This window comes from Colletotrichum graminicola (assembly GCF_000149035.1).
Source record: "Colletotrichum graminicola M1.001 genomic scaffold supercont1.30, whole genome shotgun sequence".
Classification (NCBI taxonomy): Eukaryota; Fungi; Ascomycota; class Sordariomycetes; order Glomerellales; family Glomerellaceae; genus Colletotrichum; species Colletotrichum graminicola.
This window is the reverse complement of record NW_007361034.1, coordinates 171,460-190,169: the sequence shown is the minus strand read 5'-3', so window position 1 is coordinate 190,169 and position 18,710 is coordinate 171,460. Positions and strand designations below refer to the sequence as shown.

At 54.7% G+C, this 18,710-nt stretch overlaps 6 protein-coding genes across 6 annotated transcripts; 1 reads left to right on the top strand and 5 right to left on the bottom strand.

Annotated features, from left to right (window-relative positions):
- Positions 1-385: 385 nt before the first annotated feature.
- GLRG_07328 (phosphoglycerate mutase) lies at positions 386-1,987 on the bottom strand (the record flags this gene model as incomplete). Its single annotated transcript, XM_008098013.1, has 3 exons — positions 386-1,380; positions 1,426-1,881; positions 1,933-1,987. 3 exons carry the CDS (start codon positions 1,985-1,987, stop codon positions 386-388), a joined length of 1,506 nt encoding a protein of 501 aa, XP_008096204.1.
- A 1,804-nt stretch (positions 1,988-3,791) lies between these two features.
- On the top strand, positions 3,792-4,391 carry GLRG_07327 (uncharacterized protein; the record flags this gene model as incomplete). Its single annotated transcript, XM_008098012.1, has 1 exon — positions 3,792-4,391. The coding sequence occupies one exon, from the start codon at positions 3,792-3,794 to the stop codon at positions 4,389-4,391; it is 600 nt and encodes a 199-aa protein (XP_008096203.1).
- Positions 4,392-4,665: 274 nt separating this feature from the next.
- Positions 4,666-6,555, bottom strand: GLRG_07326 (T-complex protein 1; the record flags this gene model as incomplete). Its single annotated transcript, XM_008098011.1, has 6 exons — positions 4,666-4,755; positions 4,808-5,445; positions 5,490-6,080; positions 6,127-6,335; positions 6,386-6,452; positions 6,531-6,555. The coding sequence occupies 6 exons, from the start codon at positions 6,553-6,555 to the stop codon at positions 4,666-4,668; spliced, it is 1,620 nt and encodes a 539-aa protein (XP_008096202.1).
- Positions 6,556-7,123: 568 nt separating this feature from the next.
- Positions 7,124-7,540, bottom strand: GLRG_07325 (uncharacterized protein; the record flags this gene model as incomplete). Its single annotated transcript, XM_008098010.1, has 1 exon — positions 7,124-7,540. The coding sequence occupies one exon, from the start codon at positions 7,538-7,540 to the stop codon at positions 7,124-7,126; it is 417 nt and encodes a 138-aa protein (XP_008096201.1).
- A 371-nt stretch (positions 7,541-7,911) lies between these two features.
- Positions 7,912-8,181, bottom strand: GLRG_07324 (uncharacterized protein; the record flags this gene model as incomplete). Its single annotated transcript, XM_008098009.1, has 1 exon — positions 7,912-8,181. One exon carries the CDS (start codon positions 8,179-8,181, stop codon positions 7,912-7,914), a length of 270 nt encoding a protein of 89 aa, XP_008096200.1.
- Positions 8,182-10,433: 2,252 nt separating this feature from the next.
- Positions 10,434-16,452, bottom strand: GLRG_07323 (hsp90-like protein; the record flags this gene model as incomplete). The annotated part of the gene is made up of 2 exons (XM_008098008.1): positions 10,434-10,652; positions 10,699-16,452. The coding sequence occupies 2 exons, from the start codon at positions 16,450-16,452 to the stop codon at positions 10,434-10,436; spliced, it is 5,973 nt and encodes a 1,990-aa protein (XP_008096199.1).
- Between the last annotated feature and the right edge of the window lie 2,258 nt (positions 16,453-18,710).

Genomic DNA, 18,710 nt, shown 5'->3' with positions numbered 1-18,710 from the left:
CGGTTCAGTGGAAGTCATCATGATGAAAACACACATAGGAGAATAAGCGGGCGAAACTCAAAGACGACGCTAAAGGGCACCGTCCGCATCGCAAACTGCAAGCCTCATAGAACAAACCTTGCGGTTCTAATAATTTCCATTCCTGGCATTGTCATGTCTGCCTTTTTGTCTATTCGTGCCATGCAATCTAGGTATATCCTCCTCGTGTCGTAACCCCAAACAGACCAGAAAAGCTAGGCGCTATCATTGATGAAGTTACCCCGTGACAGATTGGTACGTCAAGTACCATGCATGCAGACTGCACATCTTATACAGGCCCCAGTCCGGATGAGCCTAAGGAAACCCACCCTGGCCTTAATATGCCCCTCAGACGCCAATAACCCCATCAATAAACACTTCCCTGTATACTCCTGTCCTCTTTCTCGGCCCGCGCAAGTTCGTCCTCGTCCGCCTCGGAGCCCAGGTCGCTACTATGGGTGTCGCCAAGACGGTTGGCGCGTGCCCCTCTCCGCATCCCGTGTGCGTTGTTCTCGTTGGGCTGCTCGTCCTCAGTGGTCGGTGTCGCGGTCCCGGTGGCCGGGCTGACTATGTTGTTGGTTCTAGTGTTGGTCTCCTCAGAGATATCGCTGTTCGAGATGACCCTGATCTTGGTGACAGTAGTTATCTCGTGCCGGTGCCCTTCCTCCTCCGACGAGTCCGTATCGCTACCAGCAATCGACGTGTGTCCTGAGTATGTGCCGCCAAAGTCGCGGCCGACATGCAGATGCGGTGAGACCATACCCCGCAGACGACGGTCTTCGGCGGAGATAAACGATGGCGTACCGTCGGGTGACGAGACGACCTCTTGACGCGCGCGGGTGATATCAATTTGCGGTGGCCGACCATCACCGTCGGTTCCTTCGTCTGAAGTGTAGCCCTGCTCGCACCGCTTGAGTTGTCTCCGGGGCGCGGGGGACTGCCGCCGGGAGTAACCGTTGCCAACTGTCCCGTTGGAGGTGACCTCGTCCGTCTGGCGGAGGGCTTCCAGGTCATCACGTCTCTGGTAGTGATTCTTGTGGTTACACCCGTTAGGACAGCCACCCCAACGCCGCGTGACGATAAATGTCTTACTGCGTTCGAGAAGGGTCCCCGCTTTGGCATCCTTGGTCGATCGCCCCTCCTCGCTCCGCTCCTTGTCTTCCTTCTCCTTGAGCAGAGCTCGTTCCTTCCGCAGTTCCGACCAGGTTCGGAGTTTGTTTTCGAGAATGTATTTGCCGCTCTCTTCTTGCTTGCGCATGATGAGGAACTCGCAGTGATTGACGTTACGCAGGTCCTCGAAGTATTCGACGGTGAAGTGATACCACTTCATGAGGAAGACGCGTGACATGAGCCCGTGTGTCACTAGATAGTCAGCACGCATCCCCCATCAAGAATCACGCAACTCACCCAAGACACAGACGCTGGCGAAGTCGTCCTCGCCAAACTGGCGCCACAGACTTTCATTGAAGCCGCTAACTCTGTCGTAGGCGTCTGCGGCGCTCTCACCGTTGGGGATACGATAAAAGAAGTGTCCGTAGTCGGCGCGTTCCTGCCACATGCGCTCCATTTCCGCGGAGCAGGGCTGAAAGTTGCCGAAGTCCTGCTCACGTAGACGAGGCTCTTCGTATACCTTGATATTGGATCGCTTGAAGGGCGAGGGATCCTCCTCGTCGGACGTCAGCGTCGACAGGATGCCCTCAGTTGTCTCGCGGGTACGGCGGTAAGGCGACGTAAAGAAGTGGAGGGTGTCGTCGGCGCGCAGCAGCTTGCGCAGACGGCGCCCGGCATCGTGGGCTTGTTGCCAACCGTCTTGTGTAAGCTTCACTCGGTGATCGGGGATCGTCTGGTGGATTTCGCGGTTCTCTTAGGTACAAGGTTAGCCGTAGGAGCGGATGCCTAGACAGAGAAACATACTGTTGCCCTCGGACTGAGCGTGCCGGATGAGAATGATAAGCCTTGGTTTAGCCATGGTGCCTGTGGCGATTTGTAATCGGTAGCCGAGAAGATGTAGCGAGAAGGACGCGAAGGCTGGTGGGATAGGAGATGAGGGTGTCTTATTTCACAGGTCATTCAGAGCTCAGCAAACTTGGAGTCGCAAATCGTAGCGTTGGGAACCTTGTTCGATCGGGGAAGCGTACTATGTAAGGAGAGAAATGAGGCTGGGCAGGGCAGAGGCTAGAGACTCTGATGGAGGGCTGCGGGTGCTGGGGCTGCCGTTGTATGTGTCGCTTTATGCTAACCTTAACTTTCGGCGGGGGCACAGACGGGAGGGGGATGTGCCTGCTTTAGTAGTGCGCAGATGTCTCTGACCAACGGGTTGAGTAGGTTGAGAAAGGTTAAGTTTGGGCTGGAGGTGCAAGGAACGCAAGGCGTAGCAAGGAGTTGTTCAGGTGGGATGGAATGCAGTCACAAGTCTGGCCCGATGTGTAGGTATTTGGCTTAGCTTAGATAGGTACCTATAGAACCACAATAGGCAGATAGTCCTGTACATCAATCGACGGCGTGGTCTCCAACCCCCTCGTGTGCCAGGTATTTTTGGCCGTCATTTTGGTGGCATGGCGATTTCTCACATACACGAGAAAGGACCCCTCTTCCCACCCAAGGCCTATGACAGTCAAAACGCCCACACGCACACAAGTTCTTGAATCGGAAGCCCTGTCATTTATCCCAGCGACATGGCCGACCCCCTTCTCCATTCCAACGCAGCCTGTTCCATCGGGCGACCCCTTGCCCGGCTCCCAAAGTGTTGCTCTCCAGCGGGGTACACCCAAGGATCTCAACGAATATGGCAGCCAACCGGACGCCGGAAGGGGGCTCGAGCTGATGCCTTGAGACAAGGAATGGACCGCCCCCCTGATTGGCGCACTGGCCTTCTGATCCGCGACGAAGCTTACGGCATCACTGTCGTGCAATCGTCCAGAATTTTCCCATTATACACTACCTAACCCAGGTATGTCTAGTACACTACTCCGTACAGAGTCCCTACCCATTTACTCGTAATGTATTTGCCTTGTGATACAACGTGCAGCACCACTTAGAGATTGGGCCGGGCTACAAATGGCGAATGGTAACGGCAGGGGTTCTGTTGGATGTTTGGCTGCTGCAGTCTGCTCAACCTTTTTTTTTTTTTCCCTCTTTGTCTCTCATGCCAAATGTTAATTGTCGACTTGCCGCCGCCGGACCAACCCCTTACACTTTGTACGCGCTAACCTACATCCTTTTCCGGCGTGGCCTCTGGACAATCAGCTGCTTGCAGGCTTCCATAGACACGTTGCCCAGGACCGCCCCATTCCAAGCATCGTCTCTCGGTGGTTTCCCCCACCTCACCCACACATCACCCCAACCATTCCACGTAGTCGCTCGCTTCAGCCTTTCCCGGAGCAGACATTTGAACTACAGCCGCCCGCCGATCGCCGCCGCCACCCCCGGAGCTCTCCTAGCCGCCGACCGACCACTCTCAGCAAAGATCCTTCACAGCCACTCTACAAGCGCCAATCTTTGCCGTTTCCTCTCACAACTGCACGCGTCTTACCATCCATCACCTATGGGAACACGAGTGGGGCATCTGGGCAGTCATATCGCACCACATATCCCAAACACCTCGGTCCTCATAGGAATCAGCTCATTCCGTATCCAGCCGCATCCAGCCTCGGCCCATCATCATTCGACTCCAATCTTAGCCTAACAGCCCCGAGCCAACGGCAGCACCCCGCAAAACCAACCTGCTATCGAACACTCCAAAAATAAAAAATAAAAATAAAAATACAACCGCCATGTCCGGCGAGGGCCCCGAGTCAATCCCCACCTCGGCCGACCCGCGCTCGCGTCGCCCGACAAAGAAGCGTGCTCTGACGCCCGTCACCGAGCATGCCAAACGCCTCGAGTCCCTCTTCTCCAAACCCGACCAGGAGATCCGCCTCCCCCCCGCCCCTGGGGCTGTTGCTAAGCGTGCCGTCGCCACGCCTCCCGAGATTGTCACAAACGTCCAGGGCTCCAGTGCCGGCGCGGGCTCCGGCGAGTTCCACGTTTACAAAGCCAGCCGCCGCCGCGAGTATGACCGTCTACGTGCCATGGACGAGGAGGTCAAACAGGAGAAAGAAAACGAGGAGTTTGAGCGCCTAAAGGCCGAGCGCGCTGCCCGCGACGAGGAGCGCACAAGGAAGAATCGCGAGAGGCGGGAGAAGAAAAAGCAAAAAGGGAAAAAACATCTCGCCGCGAAGGGTCCCGGTGGCGCTGTCCCCGACGTGAAGGTAACGGCGCCGACAGGCAAGGGCAATGATGCCAAGGATGGGAACGGAGAAACCAAGGACACGGAGACTACATCAGGGGAAGCTGCCCAGCCTGCTGGGCTCATCATCCACGACGACGACTGATTCATCTTGGACTTGAAGATTGAACATAAGCTTGGCATCACCAATAATAACATAAGACCAAACACCACACGGGTGGGTACGATCAACCGACGGGAGCAGTCAATAGTTGACAAATTATTCACAAACAACTTGATCCCGAGAATTCGTCGTCTAGGTAATTTCTAATCCGTGTCTATGCCTTCGTACAGGGTATGACCATTTTTTTCTTTTCTCCTTCATCACTCCCATCGCCTCTCCGTTCCGAAATACCAATTAGACTGACTTCATCAGGCTCTTATTCGTCGCCGCCGTGCAGGCCGTTGCCCATTTGCGCCGCCTTCCTAGCGCTGCAAATATCATCTACTCTGAGGAGCAAACAGGCGGACTGTAGGTGTTAGTGTGTGTAGTGGTTAAGCTTGTAAACAATGCAAACATACCTCAATAGCCGTCTTGATGCTCTGTAGTTTAATGGCCTCGGGCTCCCAGACGCCGTACTCCTTCATGTCCGCAACAACACCAGAATCGCCGTTGATGCCCCAAGAGTGCTTACCTTCGGCATGCTTAGCGCGCAGGTCTGTAAGCACCCTGACAGGGCTGGCGCCGGCGTTCTGGACGAGGGTACGGGGAATGACCTCAAGCGCGTCAGCCACGGCTTTGTAGGGCCACTGCTGGACACCCTCGACGCCCTTGGCGAGCTGACTCAACCGCACAGAGACGGCCATCTCGGTGGCACCACCGCCGGGGGACAGTCTGGGGTTGAACATGACGTTCCGAGCAACGCCCATGGCGTCCTGAAGATTACGCTCAATCTCGTTCAGCACGTCCTTGGATGGACCACGGAGGAGCACTGTGCAGGCCTTGGGGTTCTTGCACTTGGTAAGGAAAGTAAAGTACTCGTCGCCAATCTTCTCAATCTCAAACAGCCCGCAGAGCGTACCGACATCCGAGTCCTGCAGGTCGTCGACGCGGTTGACAATGGTGGCGCCCGTCGCTCTCGCTATCCTGTTATTGTCTGTCTTGCGGACACGACGCAGAGCCGTGACATTGGCCTTCATGAAGTAGTGCTGGGCAAGATCTGCACTCATTAGCCATGTTCTCCAAACGCAGCACTCAGCTTACCTGAGACGCCCTTCTCGGTGATGACAAGATCCGGCTTTAGGGCCAGAATGGCCTCGCACATCGACTTGACCTGCTCCTCCTCAATCTGCAGGATACGGTTCCAGTCCTCCTCCTTGGAAATCTCGATGTTGGTTTGCGACTCGCCCTTCTTGTACTCGAGGGGGCAATCAAGCAGAACGATTCTGGGGTTCTCTATTCTCCGGCGCATCTTAGGGTGGGTGATGTCCTTGTTGAGCATAACGCCGTCCAGCACCCTGCTGTCCTCGATCTCTCCGCCAGGAACCTTCTCCACGCGTGCGTAGCGCTTGATATCAACCTCGGTCTTTCCATTGCCAGCCTCCCAGGTAACGGTGCGAACGGCGCGCAAGGCCAGGTCGCACATCAAGTCAGACCATCTCGAGACAAATTTGGTCCCAATCGAGGAGGAGATGAGACCGCGCATGGCCTTGTCGTCGTTGACGTCGATAGGAAGGGAGATATCGTCGACGATCTCGAGAGCGTCCTTGAGCGCCCGGCGGAACGCGGCAATGATCTGAACGGGATGAATGTTGCGCTCTAGCTGAGGCAGGGACTGCGCGAGCATCTCGCCAGCTGTACGGGTCAGTCGTGCTTTATAAGCGGTACGCAGAAACCTTACCCAAGATGATGACCGTCGTTGTGCCGTCGCCGACTTCCTCGTCTTGTGTCCGGGAGAGCTCAATCATGCTCTTCGCTGCGGGGTGCGAGACCTCGATTTCTCTGAGAATAGCATGGCCGTCGTTGGTCAGAACGATGCCGCCCATGGGATCTAGAAGCATCTTTAACATGGCCTTGGGGCCCAAGCATGATCGAATAATGTCGGCGACACTGCCAGAAGGGTCAGCGATAGTCAGTGGTAGCTGGGAACAGCGTCGTACGTCTTGGCTGCTGCGATGTTGGACAGCTGGGCCTTGCGACCCGTCTGCCGTTCACCGCTCTGGGTGTCTAGAGACGGTGGTTAGCACTCGTGATATGGAGGGGGTAGCTTGTCCAAGCTCTAGAAGGAAGGAGGGGCTGCCATACTCATAACCACTACAGGAGCCTGCATGTTGGGCGACGACGGTTCCGATGGCTTGATAAAAAATTGGTGTCGTCTGGGGGTGTTTTTCGGCGAGGAACTTCACCGTTGCAGAGGAAATCGTGGCGATGGCGGGGGTGTTGCTGCTGCTGCTGCTGCTGCTACTCCTCCTAAGGCGCCGGGCTTCTAAAAAGTTCGCTGGGCGGGTTCATTTTTCGGCGGGATGAAGCTGGGGCACGGCGGAACCATTTCCCGGCTTCACCGAGATTCACCTTGATTCTGGCGTACCGAGGCCCACATTGGACGACATTGCAGTGGTTGTCAAACGACGAGCCCGGGTTCACCATTTGCCAGTCATCATTACTGTAGTATTTATATGATGATCTCATGCTCTGGCCGCCGTGTGGATGTACTGCCTCACCAAGGGACGAAGTTATCAGCGAAAGGTCGTAACGAACCGGACCCGTGAGCTTGATCAACCCCCCTAATTCTACTTATTTTTTCTCTATGCCAAAGACAAGTACGGGGCATACTTCGCGAGCAGCCGTGTGATCGTTTCGGCAGGTCTTGCCTTTTGCCGGCAGCCAACAGACACAGTCTAGAACTGCACTTCGTTGCGCAGCCCGGAATTCCTAGTCCAACCACTTCCACTGCTATTGGCGCGCCCCTTCCCTGCATCCTGTGCCCGGAGCGGGTGCACGAACGGAGATGAGCCAGTCTGCGGTACCGCTGTTGGTGTTCGCGCAACCTCCTGAGACACCTGGACGCTGGGTCCAACCTTATCCCATTCCCCCTCAAATGTGATATCCACAACGCAAGCATCTCTGGCCATGGCGTCCTGGAGAGACTTCCACCGGGCCTTGTCAACTTCTGCTGCCGAACGACAGCGCTCCCAGAATTCGTGCTTCTGCATGGCCTTGGTGGCATTGCTGACTCGGCGATCGGTCTCCTTCCACGGCAAGCCAGTGACGTTTTTCACGAAGAGAAAATCTTCAGTGCGAGTAGCAAAGGGCATGCACTTTTTTGATCCAGTCGCAAAGATAGGGATACCGTCACTGCACATTCTCAGCCTTACTCGGTATGCGTCCTTTCCACGTCCGTGGCCTTGAACCGTGAGCCTATTGAAATTTCCCAGTTGTGGGGACCTGCTTAGATTTAGCCGTTCGTCTGATTCCCTCAGGTCTGCCGTTATCGAGACTTTGTCATAAGGCGCAGAAATCTTGAGGTACGAACACGGCATAGGTATCAGCTCAGATGGAACTGGACCGCTTGCTTGGACCAGAGGCCTAGACATTTCGATACATATCCATCTGCGCTTCCTACCGTTGATGTCGGTGCTTGAGGAATGTGTCAGTGCCTAGTCCGCAAGGAACGGGAAGCGTAGACTCACATGTCTAGCTCTGTCATGGAAATATTTCCGTCTATGCCATCTTGGAAGAACATCTCCGTGCTGAAACTGGCCCCGTAGTCCTCGACCGTTGCGGTGATCAGTGGTGGACCGGGAAATGTCTGGTACACGTCGTTCACCTTTTGGAAGTGCAGATACCGGATTCCACGCTTCTGGTATCCGTTCGCCTCCATCGATTTGCTTTGCAATGCGCTGAAGCTCATGCCCATTGCAAAACCGTGATATTCCTGTTGCCATTCAATATTCATGATCTGGCCAGGTCGTCGTCGAGCCACGAGGCCAGGAACCGTATGGATTTGTTTGCTCCGTGGCCATATAACTGCCGCTAGGCGTTTATGCGCACTTTCACTATTGATTGTAAGTGTATTTCAATTGCCATTCCGTCTGTGACTTACACAAATCGAGACTTGGCCAAGAAGTGCTCGGCAAGTCTGTTCCTCTCTTCGGAACAGTCATAACTCGGCTCATACATCGTCTCCCTGAACACAGGTTCCATGACTGGAAATCTGTACATCCTGTCTTGCAGTTCCACATCTCGTACCATGGTTTTCTGTTGCAAGGCGGATGAAGAACATCCAAGGCCCCAATCATGGCACGGAGTGAACTCGAGGTGAATGATCTCGTTTTGGTTCGAAGATAGCTGACGATCTGTGGCGTCCCCGACCTGTGCATTGAACTCTAGCATCTTACGGAAGGATTGGCTGAGCCCTAGAGAGAGCTTCTCCTTTACACTCATGTCATTACGAAAACCAGTCATTGTCGCGATCTTGTGGCCAGCGCGAGTTTCAACCTCAGTATCTGATGGATTTCGGCTGAGAAACGATATGCCTGCAGGGACTGTTAGCCGTAAATCTTTCTTGGGACGGATTGATTCTCACGGTGAGAAGAGATTTCAGGAAAGAGTGGTTTCCAAGTCGGCCCCGATAGATATGCTCTGTGATCTATATCATAGGATCAGTACCCGGGTAGTTGCAAGGAACAAACCAAATATCTCCAGAGGCTTGCCGAATTTCGTGTCTTACCTGTGTTCGTAACTGCCATGGTTCGCCTGTGCCATACAAATTCCAACGGCAGCTGGTCCAAGTCGAAATCGGGGGCTTCCATGGACTCAGTAAACTCCCCAATAGAGGGCTGATCGATACGTTTTCTCTTGGTTGCGCTCTGTTCGACGTCGCCCGCGTGCCTCTTGTAACTGTGATCCCAAGGAAGCACCATATTCGCAGCCGGGCTGCTGTTCCCGTCTTGAATGGTCGGGGATATCGACGAAATGAGTTCAGCAAGGTATGTGAGATACCTGGATAGGCAGGCTCGTGGCGACGTTGGGGCTAGGACAAAGTCGTGGTTCGGCTCCTTGCTCTCGGCTTGGAAGGTCTGCGCGGTTGGGAAAAGATACTCACCGTTTGCCGTCAAGGACTTCGAAAATTTCATGAAAGGTTCGTCTCCCCCAACGGCCATTTCTCGTCTTAGGTTGGAAGAAGCAAGGAGTTTCTTCATATCTGATTTGCAGGCCCTACGTAATTTGTAGTCGAAGAGTAAAGGGGAAATCGTGGATGTCAAAGATGAGGAAGCTACGATCAGCCGAAGAATATTCTTAGCATTGGTCTGGAGAAGAGAGGCGTAGAGGAGACCGGAAGGCGATCGGTGGCCAGTCAGATGTAAGGGACGGGCTGGATTGATGAGGCAATATATGAGGGCTTCAAGTGTAGTAAGTATCCTGGAAGGATACCGAGTGGGAAGAGCACTGTCTTTCAGTCACCCGGCTTAGATATGACCCAGTGAAGGAAGTGCAGTGTAACAAGCTCGTTCGTGCCAGAGCCGTTGTATATCTGGAGAATAATAATGCAAGAAGGAGGCTGCGAAGTTTCCACATCAGGCAGTTGGGTCCAAAGAGCGTCGCATATTGGCCGAAGCCCATACTGGTACACATTTGTCACCTTACACTTCCAAGAATACGTCAGTTTTACTTGATTCACTGGAATGTCGTTTTCCACCACAATCACCATGTTCTTCTCTTCACAAGACTCGAAGCAAACCAACGAGGGCACCACATCCCTCATGCCTCCTCCCACGCAAACATGCTTCTTCAACCCGCGCATCATCCCACCGAGCCCAACTAGTTCATCGTAATGCCTTCGTATCCCTCTCCTGAATAGAGCCAATGTCTGCAAGACGTGTACATGTCGCCCTTTGACGATCGCCATGCGAAGAAGAAGCTAGTATATAATCCTGGACGGTTGTCCCTTCCCCAAAAGACCCTCCTCTAACGGTACGTCTCTATGATGGTATCCACCTCGAAGCAGTTGTACATGGTGAGCAGAAAGGGCCATAATTAGTCATGCCGAACCCAAATGTTCGTATCCCTTGAAACGCCTAATCCCCAATAACCCATGCCCTGCTATTATAGACCCTTTTGTGTGTAATGTAAATGTCGTGCGTCTGTGGCTTAACCCATACGACGGCGTCTCCACACCGTGATGTAGTGTATGGTGGATGACGTCTGTCAGAAGAACTTGGACATCGCTCTGCTGAGGTCGATAAAGTCGACAGGCTTCGTGACGTAGTCGCTGAATCCGGCCGCTACGCACTTGTCGTGGACGTCGGACATGACATTGGCCGACAGCGCAATGATGGGTAGTTTTTTGAAGCCCCTTTCCCTCTCCCATTGTCGGATCTCCCGACAGGCCTGGTAGCCGTCCTTGCGTGGCATATGTAGGTCGCACTGAAAAGTTAGTATATGGTCTTCATTTAGAAAGACGGACACTTACCAGTATTAAGGAGTAATAGTTGTGCGAGCGGGCCAATACCATGTCGGTGCACTCGACTCCGTCTGCGGCCACCTCGACATCCACCCCTACCTTCTTCAGATACTTTTGCAGGACTTTTTGGTTAACAGGATTATCCTCAACCAGTAGCACCTTATACCCCTTGTTGCCCATACGCTTGCCAATCTCCTGATAGCTCGCCTTCTGGGTCTCAACCATTCGCTGTGCGGTGGAGCGATTGCGATCGATGCTGAGATCGCGCACCTTGTCAGGATCGAAAATGACAGCGAATCGTGAGGGTTTGACCGGCTTGTAAATGAACGTCACAATGTTCTCCGACACGAGCCTCTCGTACTCTGTGTCAGTCGCCAGCCTCATCACGGCTTGCCGCTGGACCGAGTCGGACAGAATGAGAATGGTCGTATCCCTGATTGTCGTCGATCTAATGATCTGTTCCATCAGACCAATAATCTCTTCCGGGGACGGCAAATTGATGACAATATGCGTGAAGTTAACCGAGTCACCTTCCCCTAGCAACCTCTGTGCCTTTTCGGTTGAATCTAGGGCGGTGATCTGATGGGGCACATCCTTGGGCAGCGTCATCTCAATGTGCTGTGCAGTGGCCTCACGGCTGTGGGTCTGCGGGCAGATGATGAGGATGGAGTACATGGGCGGCTTGAGGTCTTCAGTTTTTCCGGGCTTGGCAGTCTCTGGCGTTGGCGTCGTTCCTGGCGAGGACTCGCCCGAGGGCAGCTCCAGCTTCATCTGCGACAAGTCTTGGCCACTCGCGCGGGCAGCCTCACTGAAGTGGACAAGACCGACGTTGACTGATGACACGGACGTACGCTCCGTAGTTTGAGAGATGCTGGACCGTACCGAAGGATCCGAACTTCCGCTAGAAGCCAGGGCCGGTGACACGAACCCGGGTTCGGCCCGCGGACTAATGGTTGATGCTGCCCTGGGCGATTGTAGGGTCTTCGCAGGACGATGCACGCTTAGCTCTTGGGCGGTCTCAGCCGGAGTGTCGAGTGTCTCCGGGCTCAAGGGTGCGTCGGGATGATCTTCCTTGGTCGGCAGAGCGAACTTGGCGGTAAAGGTAAACGTCGAACCCTTGCCGGGGACTGCGCTTCCTTCCATCTTACCGCCGTGAAGCTCCACCAATTGCCTTGAAATGACGAGGCCGAGGCCACTACCGCCGTGCTGCCTCGTGCTACTGCCGTCGATCTGGCTGAATGGCTTAAAAATGAGGTCGGCCTCTTCCTTGGTGAATCCACGCCCCGTGTCGATGATAGCGAACTCGAGCACAATCTCATTATCAAGGTTGGACGACGCTCCATCTTTGTAAACCCTACACCGGCTGAACACCTCACCCTCTGTCGTAAACTTTATGGCATTTCCGATAACGTTGAGTAGGACCTGGCGAATGCGGACTTTGTCGCCCTTGACCCATGCCGGCACATCCTCTTCGACAATGTAGTTCAGTTCCAGCCTCTTGGCAATAGCCATGGTGGACACCAGCTCATTGACGTCCTCAATGAGGGAGCGTGTGTGGAACCACTCATACTTGAGCTTCATCATACCGGCGTCCACCTTGGACAAGTCAAGGATGTCGTTAATAATCATTAGCAAGCTATTGGCGCTTGTCTGGATCGTGTTGGTGTAGTCGCGCTGCTCCTCATTCAGGACGGTGTCCTGCAGGAAGCTGACCATGCCAGAAATGCCAATAAGTGGTGTTCGAATCTCATGTGACATATTGCTAAGAAACCTGCTCTTGGACTCCATAGCCTCCTTGAGCTTTGCCTCGAGCAGCTTGTGGTCGTTAATATCCGTGGCTGAGCCAAAGTACGAGCTGGCTCCGTTCCCAAAGTCGATGTTGTCAATCTCAACGCAGCGGATCAGATGCCACCTGTACTCGCCGTTCTTGGACCGCAACCGTACCTCCGTGGTGTACGAGAGTCTGCCATTGCTGTCGGTAGTCACCTTGATAACGCCCTGCCTTGCCAACACTGTGATGTCAGCGGTAGGCATCTCGTAGACCGAGCTGCTACTAGAACTGTTATTTCGCGACAGTGCTTGGTGGATGCCCCTAAGGTTCGTCTCCAGCTGGCTCTGCACTTTACTTGACACGACGCTGGTCGGCATTGCCTCGGATAGTTCTTGGTGGCCTTTGCGATCGAATTTGGAAGGCATCGGGGTTGGTGGCCGGTCTGTTGGTATCTGACACTTGGCCAAGTCGTCGGGGTGTACGAAGTCCATGAAGCCCAATCCTAGGGAGTCTTCAAAGCTCTGACCGGTATATGAGAGCCATTGCTCGTTGGCAAACGTGATGCCTTCATCTTCGGTAGCAGTGAATATGATTTGGGGGATGAGATTGGCCAGTAATCTGTGCTTGGCTTCAGAGGCCTCAATCTCCTCTTGCCGCGCAGCCTTTAGCTCTGCGATGTGCTGGTCGTGGATATCCATGTATGAACCGAGGAATTGCATCATGACGCCCCGTTTATCGCGTGATGCAACTGCACGCGCATAGAACCATCGGTACGCCCCATCAAACCGCCTGATACGAACAGTCCTCGAGAACTGCTCTCCAGTCCGCAATGAGTGGCTCCACGCCTTGAGGTATTCATCTCTATCATCTGGGTGAATGCTCCCCCAGGGGTCAGCAGCCAGGTCGCTGACCGTTTGCCCACGGTATGTTAAATAGCGACTGTTCACCCATACGATCTCGCCTGTCTGCGGTAGCGAGACAAACACGTGGGCGGGTAGAGAGTCGAGTATGAGACCCTTGAGCCGGTCCGACGGCGGTGGCATATCAACTGGGCCTTGCGACAATGAGCCCGTCCGGGAGGGCGCGGTATGGGGCACTGGCCTGCTGACTACGCTCGAGCTGGGTGGTAAAGACTGGAAACTAGTCGCAAAGTCGGCACCATATGAGTGCAATAGTGTGTGGTGACTGTGGTCTCCGCCCTTGTGTTCGACTGGCTTGAGGCGGGGTTCTAGCACAGCGATCTCGTCCAGGTAGTTCTTCAGCTCGTGTGAAAGGACCCGTTTGGCGCCTCCAGGCGTGGAAGCCCGGCTTTCCGTGTTCTTCTCTGCGACCTCTGGGCTCTCCCCCAGTGGCTGAGAGGTTTCCTGGATACGGGGCCTGTGCGTCGCAGAGAGAGGAGCTTGACGCTTGTCGACAGGCGATTCCCCCTTTGAACCCCTCCTCGTCGTCTGTGAGTTTGTTGACGATTCCACCCTTGAGGCAGCCGATTTCTGTTTCGTGTTGAAGTAGCCATCGCCGCTAGTTTGCGCGGGACTGGTTGCGGAACCTCGCTTGTCGATAAGCTGGTGTAGAGAGCTCTGATCCCAGCCAGGCGTACCAATTGGGGAGCCAGTGGCGCTTTTGGAAATACCGGAGTAGTCGCTAGGGCTCGTGATGCTGCCCGCCAACGAACGTTGGGCAGCGATGTCATCCGAGGGCATGAAGCTCAGATTGCCGATGCTGGCAGGGTCCGCCAGTGGGCGGCCATCGGCTGCAAGAGCACCAAACCCAGCCGTGTGAGGCCTACGGCGGTGAAGGCCGGTGAGCTCTGTCTCCAAGTTTGTGTAATGACGACACAAAGAGAAGGATGTTGCCAGGTGCGGGGCGAGGTATTCCAGCGAATGGCGAAGGTTTGAGGGGTATGGGATGATGGGACTAAGTATCGAGAGGATGGCGATGGGTGCCGGCCTGTCTTTTCGCTGCCAGGAGGCCTCGGCATCGTCTTCATCTGCTGAGGGCTCTGGTGCTTCGTTCCAACTACGGGAATGCGATTTTTGTTCCAATATTGAGTTGTTGAGCTTGAAAGGACGGGCAGGTTTTGATAGAAGGACGTGCGTCAGCGGAATGTGGAGGACGGTCCACGAATTGTCCACGCCGATGGCTTCTGGCGGCCGCATTCCGGTGTAGTCAGTCGGGGCAGAATCAGGGTTAAAAGAGTCCTCGTCGACCATGGCGTCGGTGAAAAAGGGGTTCTCCGTAGGATCTGCACGCACCGCCGGCGAGGGGGCTGGTGACTGAGACCACGGGGATGGCGGAGCCTGCTCAAATTCTTCGTATTTAGGTGTCGGCGGTCGTGGCTCACCGTCATCAAGCCGGGAGATCATGCTGGACGGTTTGTCACTGCTGTGGCTGCGGTTCGAGCCGAATGATGAGTTTGCGCCGCCGAGAATTGACGACAACTTTGAGCTGGACTCAATCCTACCCTTCCTTAGTTTCTTCCTTGCTGCCTCTGCTGAGGTCGTGTTGGCCGTCACCTTGGACTTGATATGCATTTCTTCCGGCAGGTTCTGCAAATACGGATAACTCCTCGTCAGTGCAATCACCTTGCCACGCTCCAGAACACGCATAACACCGCTGTGGTGAATAAGAGGGTCGGCCTCGTAGTCCAGAGCTTGAAGCACGGGGAGTACCCTCCCTGCGGTATTAGTGTTGGCTAGGGGGGCTTCCCAGCTCGGGATGTTCTGCTCCTCGGCATCATGTTCGGCGAGTGCCGACTTGTTCAGTACTGGGCCCGGCGCCTCCACGTTTTGCTGGGAAGCCTCTGCGTCCTCTTGCGACGCCTGACCAGGCGGGAAGTAGCTCTTGCTCCTGCCAAGCTGTGTTGGGCGGCGCGATGGTAGAAGCCTGTCATTGTTTCCTTTGCGTTCTCTATTATCCTCGTAGGCAGTGAACGAGTGGCGTGTCTGCAGGCTCGGGCGAGACAGCAACCTTGGGCGCGCAGGATCCTCGGACGCGGAAGGAGTTTCTTCGGAGCCGACATCGCCTGCGCTGCTGGGGATAAGACTGCTGCCTCTGGCCATGTACCCGAGGCTCAGTTCGTCCTCTTGGTGCTCATTGTACGTCGCCTTCTGGCCCCAGGGCACATTCTCAATGTCGGTAGAGTCGGCTGGTACAGCAAGCGTGACTCGCTCAGCTTTGTACACGTCTCTCATGATCTGGACGACAGTGTTCCACCAGGCATCCAGTCCCGGCTCGGCGGTGAGCATTAGTGACAAGTCATATAGATTCGGGCTCGGAAAGTCGCCCTCCAACTGACCGGTGGCTCCGGCGGGAAGAAAAGTGAGCGCCGATGCGGGCGTCGATGAGCCGGACAACACTCTATCCTGAGCGGACCCAAAGCCCTCAAACGACATAGTCTGCGACATGAAAGCGGCGGCAGTTGGTGACATATTTCCAAACGCCCTATTCATTGAGCTGGGACCGTAGCCCGGGGTGTGCATGCGCGGAAATGGGTAGGATGGGGTGCCGGCGACATTTCCTGGCGCCATGCCGCCGCGGACGGTATTACCAGACTCGGTGGAAGTTGTTGTAAGGTTTGACAATGATGTTGACATGGCGGCAATGTTGCTGCGCGGCGAATTGCCACTCTCCTCCAGAATCGGTGACACGCGCATCTTTTCGGGGGTGGTCGCCGTCAGCCCTCTCGTCACCATCTCACGCCTCTCCAGATCTCGTGCCAATCGCTCTCGATATCGATTTAGTTGGATCTGTGATTCGGAAGGAGCAGGTTGTGAGGGGGCGGCGGTGGTCCCTGCGGCCTCGTCTTCTCTACTTTTTTCTTCCTTGCCGCCCAATCCACCAACGTCATTGTAGGTCTGGGACGCGTCCACGCTGCTCTTCAAGTTAGTATCGGGACTAGAAGTCGCGGGTTTGGTCGCGGAGGGCTCGGCTTGCGCCTTGGAGCGATCAGCCTGAGACTGTGAAGAAGACTGCTCCTTGGACGCATCCGACATTGCGACTCGCGCATTTCCACCGAGCTTAAGGGAGTCGAGGGTCAGTCCATAACGGGGGCTCGGCAGGTTGCGTGGCGGTTCTTTGGTAGGCGACTTTTTCGAGTCGGACGAGGTTCGTCTTGGAAGGCTAAGCCGACGCGCAGAGGACGAGTCTTTCTTGTCTGCTGGAAGGCTCGTGCTTGGCATTCCTCATAGAACAGAGCGCCCCATATACAGATGTTCTTTTTCGAAGAGCAGGAGGAAATTATTGGTGCCGCTTCGAGACTAGGGTTGGCCAAGGTTGGACGACGGAGTGGCGATGGCGGCAAGCGTCTCGTGGTAGAGTCGAGAAGAGAGGAAGACGGCGAGGGGTTCGGCGGGAGAGGATGAGCAGTGGAGAGGGGGGGGTTAGAAAATTCGATCGGTGAGGTTGCGGTTAGGAGCAGAGTAAGTGGCGATCCAAGAGTCAAGAGAAAGTGCCGTCGGGAGAAGCGCGCGGGGCGGTAGTGGAGGTCTTGATCGGTGCGGTTTGGTTTGGTTTGATAATTACTTGGTGGTGGTGGTGGTGGTGGTGGTGGCAGTGGTAAAAGCGGTAGGTAAGGTTGATGTGGTATGGATGGGATGTGCGTTTGGACTGAAGTGGTTTGGACCGAACGAGGGTGGATGGGACAGGGACTAGGACTGGGTCTAGTGTACGGTACGATAGGAAAGGGGACAGAGAATAGAAGCACTTGTCATATGTGCACCTCTGAGATAGAACCCGGCAGTCTCCTCCCTCTTTCTCGCTCTAGTGCATGTCTCTCAGTTTGCGGCGACGGCGGAGCCTGACGGTGACGGAGACGGTAACGGAGAACGGGAGAGGGGAGCAAAAAGGAAGTGAAGCGAAGAAAAACATAGTAGGAGGGCGCGGGAGCGAAGGCAGAGCAGAGCCGGAAGAACAAAAATGGGCGGGCAGTCCACCCAGTACCTATGACGTAACACTGTCCAGCCGAATACCTACACGACGGGACGACCCAGAGTGACTGAAGGAGGCGAACAGCGACGGTCAGCTTCAGCGCAGTAGTCAATGTCTCGGGCTTGCACGCGCAGCAGCATCGATTGGCTTTAATTTTCTCACCCTCTCATCACGGCGTTAGTCCAAGGTGAAAGAAATTACCGTAGATGACCTCCTTTCCCGATCCGTAAATCGAGCTCTTTTCCGATGGCTCTTGAGCAGAAAATACTCAATTGCAGGCAGCCTTCCTTCCAAAGTCCCAATCACAGATGTGAAAGGAGAGGGAGGAAGGGGAAGGGTTGAGGGGAATACCGCCAACAGGTGCTTCCTTGGAAGAATAAAGTGGTTTGGTGGGGATGAGACAAGTACCGGTACTCATCGTCCGTCCGGGATGTCATATGGGTACACTACCTACACTCACTACCTTTCGGGGCTCACCACCACATGATGGACCGGAAGTTGACGGACAATTGATTACGAGCGAAATTTGTGCGTCTCATCTCGCCCAGTCGATATCATAGGTCTTGGGCGTCACTGTTTTGACAGTAAGTAGTCGCTCCTCCCTAAAGGCAATCCTGGGCGTTGTGGTCTTGACAACTGCCTGGGCCAGCAATGCGCAGGCATCCTGCCCACATCGAGATACCTTCCAAAAAAAATAAGCTCCCCGCCCAAAGCGCTTGGCCCCCAGCGAATGTCATCCAGTCAGAGTGCGCGCATCCAAGACGCAGCTGAATTAAGTGCCTCCTTCCATGCTTGTACCTGTACTTCTCCATGTACTGTACATCTCATAGCAGGATGTGGAGATTCATAGTGGATACGTACTCCATTACATCACACAGTCGTCGCTACCGCCCCCCCGTCTCCACGTCCGGCATCCACTTAACCAAATCTGACTCCCCGTCTTCATTGTACATAGTACTCCGTACTTGTTCTCACGATCACAAAGTACTGAGGCAATCCGTCATCCGTCATCCGTCATCCGTTACCTACTGCTCTGATGTTGTCCCGCCCTGGTCAACGCGATTCACCGTGCAGAAACGTGTGCCCAACTCTGCGGATATAGAGCCGTAGTCTCATTCAGCATGGCCCCATCTCCTCGTTCAAGCAGGCCTATTGGTACCTAACTCTGTTTGTCTCTGGCCCGCACCGCCTGGCAATGGCTTCTCGGGGGCGCGACACAAGGCTTCATCGGTGTCTTGTTTCCTCCCTTTCAACTGCAACTCCATGGTAACACAGCCCACCACACTGAGCCGCTATTGTTGTCAGGAATACCTTTACACCACCA